The sequence below is a fragment of the Guillardia theta genome (genome assembly GCF_000315625.1).
Source record: "Guillardia theta CCMP2712 unplaced genomic scaffold GUITHscaffold_21, whole genome shotgun sequence".
In the NCBI taxonomy this organism is placed as follows: domain Eukaryota; class Cryptophyceae; order Pyrenomonadales; family Geminigeraceae; genus Guillardia; species Guillardia theta.
The window spans coordinates 711,696-713,944 of record NW_005434653.1 but is presented as its reverse complement, the minus strand read 5'-3'; the positions used below and the strand labels follow the sequence as shown (position 1 = coordinate 713,944).

Here is a 2,249-nt window from a genome sequence, read left to right as displayed (position 1 = left end):
GAAGGAGCAATCCATGCGCATGACTTCCGCTGCAATGTGAACTCCTCCTTCACCCCTCGCACCTTCCTCTGTCCTCCTTCCTCCCTCCCTCCTCCTTCCACTCCTTCGTTCCTGTTGCCTCCCTGCTCCTCCTTGCTCCCTCCCTCCCTTCTCCCTCCTCCATCTTGCTTCTCCTCCTCCTGCTCCTCCTGCTCCTCCTGCTCCTCCTGCTCCCCCTTTCTTCCCTTCTATCCTACACACGCCTGCTAGTCTCCTGCTGCTCTTCCTCTTGCTCCTCTGGTTTCCTTTGTCTCAACCTCCGGCAGGATCGCGCCTGGAGCATCGAAATCCCTCCGAGGAGAGGCGTCCCGGTGAGAGACGAGGAGGAAGTGGAAGGGGAGAAACACAGACAGTGTCTGTAGGAGGCAGATCAGCCGTCAGAGTGGACGAGGTAGAAGGAAGAATGGCACAGCAAAAGAGATGGAGGAGGAGAAAGAAGAGGAGGAGAAGGAGGACGAGGGGGAGAGGGAGAGCGGGGACGAGGAGGACGAGGATCCTGAGGTGTTTCAGGTGTGCATGAGTCTCGGCAACGACAGCAACTGGTTTGTGGTTGGAACGTCTAGAGGGTGAGAAGAATGATTCTCGGTCCCCCAACCCCACCCTCCCTCTACTTCCTTTCTCTACTTCAACTCTCCCCCTCCTCCCGATTCCTCCTCCTCCCTCTCCTCCCCTCTACTTCCTGTCTCTTCGTCCTTCCATCCCCTCTACTTCCTGTCACTCAACTCCCTGGCTCTACCCCCTTGCTCTCCTCCTGCTGACTTCTCTCAGCTACCTCCTCGTGTACGACATGCGATTCCAGCTGGACGTGCAGTGGTGGAGACATCCGTGTCAGGTTCTCTCCTCTCTTCCCCCAACCTCTCCTCTCCTCTCCTCTCCTCCCCCCACCTCTCCTCTCCTCTCCTCTCCTCTCCTCCCCCCACCTCTCCTCTCCTCTCCTCTCTCCTCTCCTCTTGCAGCCCCTACAGCTTTCTTTGTTATCCTGCTCATGCCATTTCAGGGAGAGATCCACACGGTCGCGCAGTACCAGAAGCTGAATGCAGCCTGGGTTGGAGGAGGAGGAGGAGGAGGAGGAGGAGGAGGAGGAGGAGAAAGAGGAGGAGGAGGAGAAGAAGCAGGAGGAGGAGGAGGAGGAGGAGGCGAGGTTTATATTCACTCTTGTGACGCAGAGCTCTGGTGGTCCCCACATCGTCTCAGCTGGAGGGAGGAACCAGGTAAAGTCCATCTGGCAGTCCACCCCAAGTGACGAAGGAGTCAGATGTCAATCTGGGACGTCAGCAGAGCGACTTGTGTCACGCACTTGTCAGCGACGTTGAGAGGATACCTCTCAGATATGAGCAACGTGACATGTAGGATGGGGCTACAGGTGACATCTTCCTTTGTCTCCCACCTTCCTCCCTCCTCGAACTCATGCTTTATCCTCCTCATGATTCTCCTCCTCCTCCTCCCCTTAACCTCTTCCTCCCCGTGTGTCATGTAGCGACTTGGCTCCCACCTGATCCTCCTCGTCCTCGTCCTCGTCCTCGTTCTCCTCATCCTCCTCCTCGTCCTCGTCCTCCTCCTGCTCCTCGTCCTCGTCCTCGTCCTCCTCGTCCTCGTCCTCCTCCTGCTTCTCCTCCTGTTCCTCCTCCTCATCCCTCTCTTGGCTGATTCTCTTCACCAGGGTTCGGAACCCAGCGATGACTTCGGTCTGCGGGAACTTGACGATCTCTCGCTACCAGAAGAGGTTCAACTTGCGCCCTCCCCCCTCTGCTGCCTTCTCATCCCTTGTTTCCTCTTCCTCCACTTCTCCTCTTCCTCCTTCCTCCTCCTCCTCCTTCTTGTCCTCGTCCTCGTCGTCTTGGTCCTCGTCCTCGTGCATTCTCTGATCCGAGCGCTGCCCTGCCTTGGCTTCCTTGAGGCTGTCGCTGACTGCCGTGAAGGGCGTGCGAGCTGTGCTGTCCTCCCCTGATGGATCCTACTTGCTGTCTGGAGGGTGCGTTGAAGTGCGGAAGGGGAGAGGGGAGAGGAGGGAAAGAGGAGAGGCCAGGGAGGGAGGAGAGAGGAGGGAATGAAGAGGGGGAGAGAGGAGGTTGAGGGGAGGGGAAGGGGAGGCAGGGGCAACGCGGGAGGGGGGGAGGGGGAGGGGAGGAGGTGGCTGAGGTCCAAGTTCAAGGGTGGGATAGGAAGAATTCGTCTGTGGGATCTGCTTGCGTCCCGGATCGCTCCTTCAG

At 58.4% G+C, this 2,249-nt stretch overlaps 1 protein-coding gene across 1 annotated transcript in view; it reads left to right on the top strand.

The window, feature by feature from the left end:
- Window positions 1–459: 459 nt before the first annotated feature.
- GUITHDRAFT_136711 (hypothetical protein) overlaps window positions 460–2,249 on the top strand; it is a gene marked incomplete at both ends in the record, with an annotated part of 2,590 nt that continues 800 nt past the window's right edge. The window contains 6 exons of the mRNA XM_005835537.1: window positions 460–605; window positions 808–871; window positions 1,037–1,084; window positions 1,206–1,250; window positions 1,700–1,762; window positions 1,959–2,011. Of these exons, the coding sequence (XP_005835594.1) occupies window positions 460–605; window positions 808–871; window positions 1,037–1,084; window positions 1,206–1,250; window positions 1,700–1,762; window positions 1,959–2,011 (419 nt within the window). The remainder of the gene's footprint in view (window positions 606–807; window positions 872–1,036; window positions 1,085–1,205; window positions 1,251–1,699; window positions 1,763–1,958; window positions 2,012–2,249) is intronic.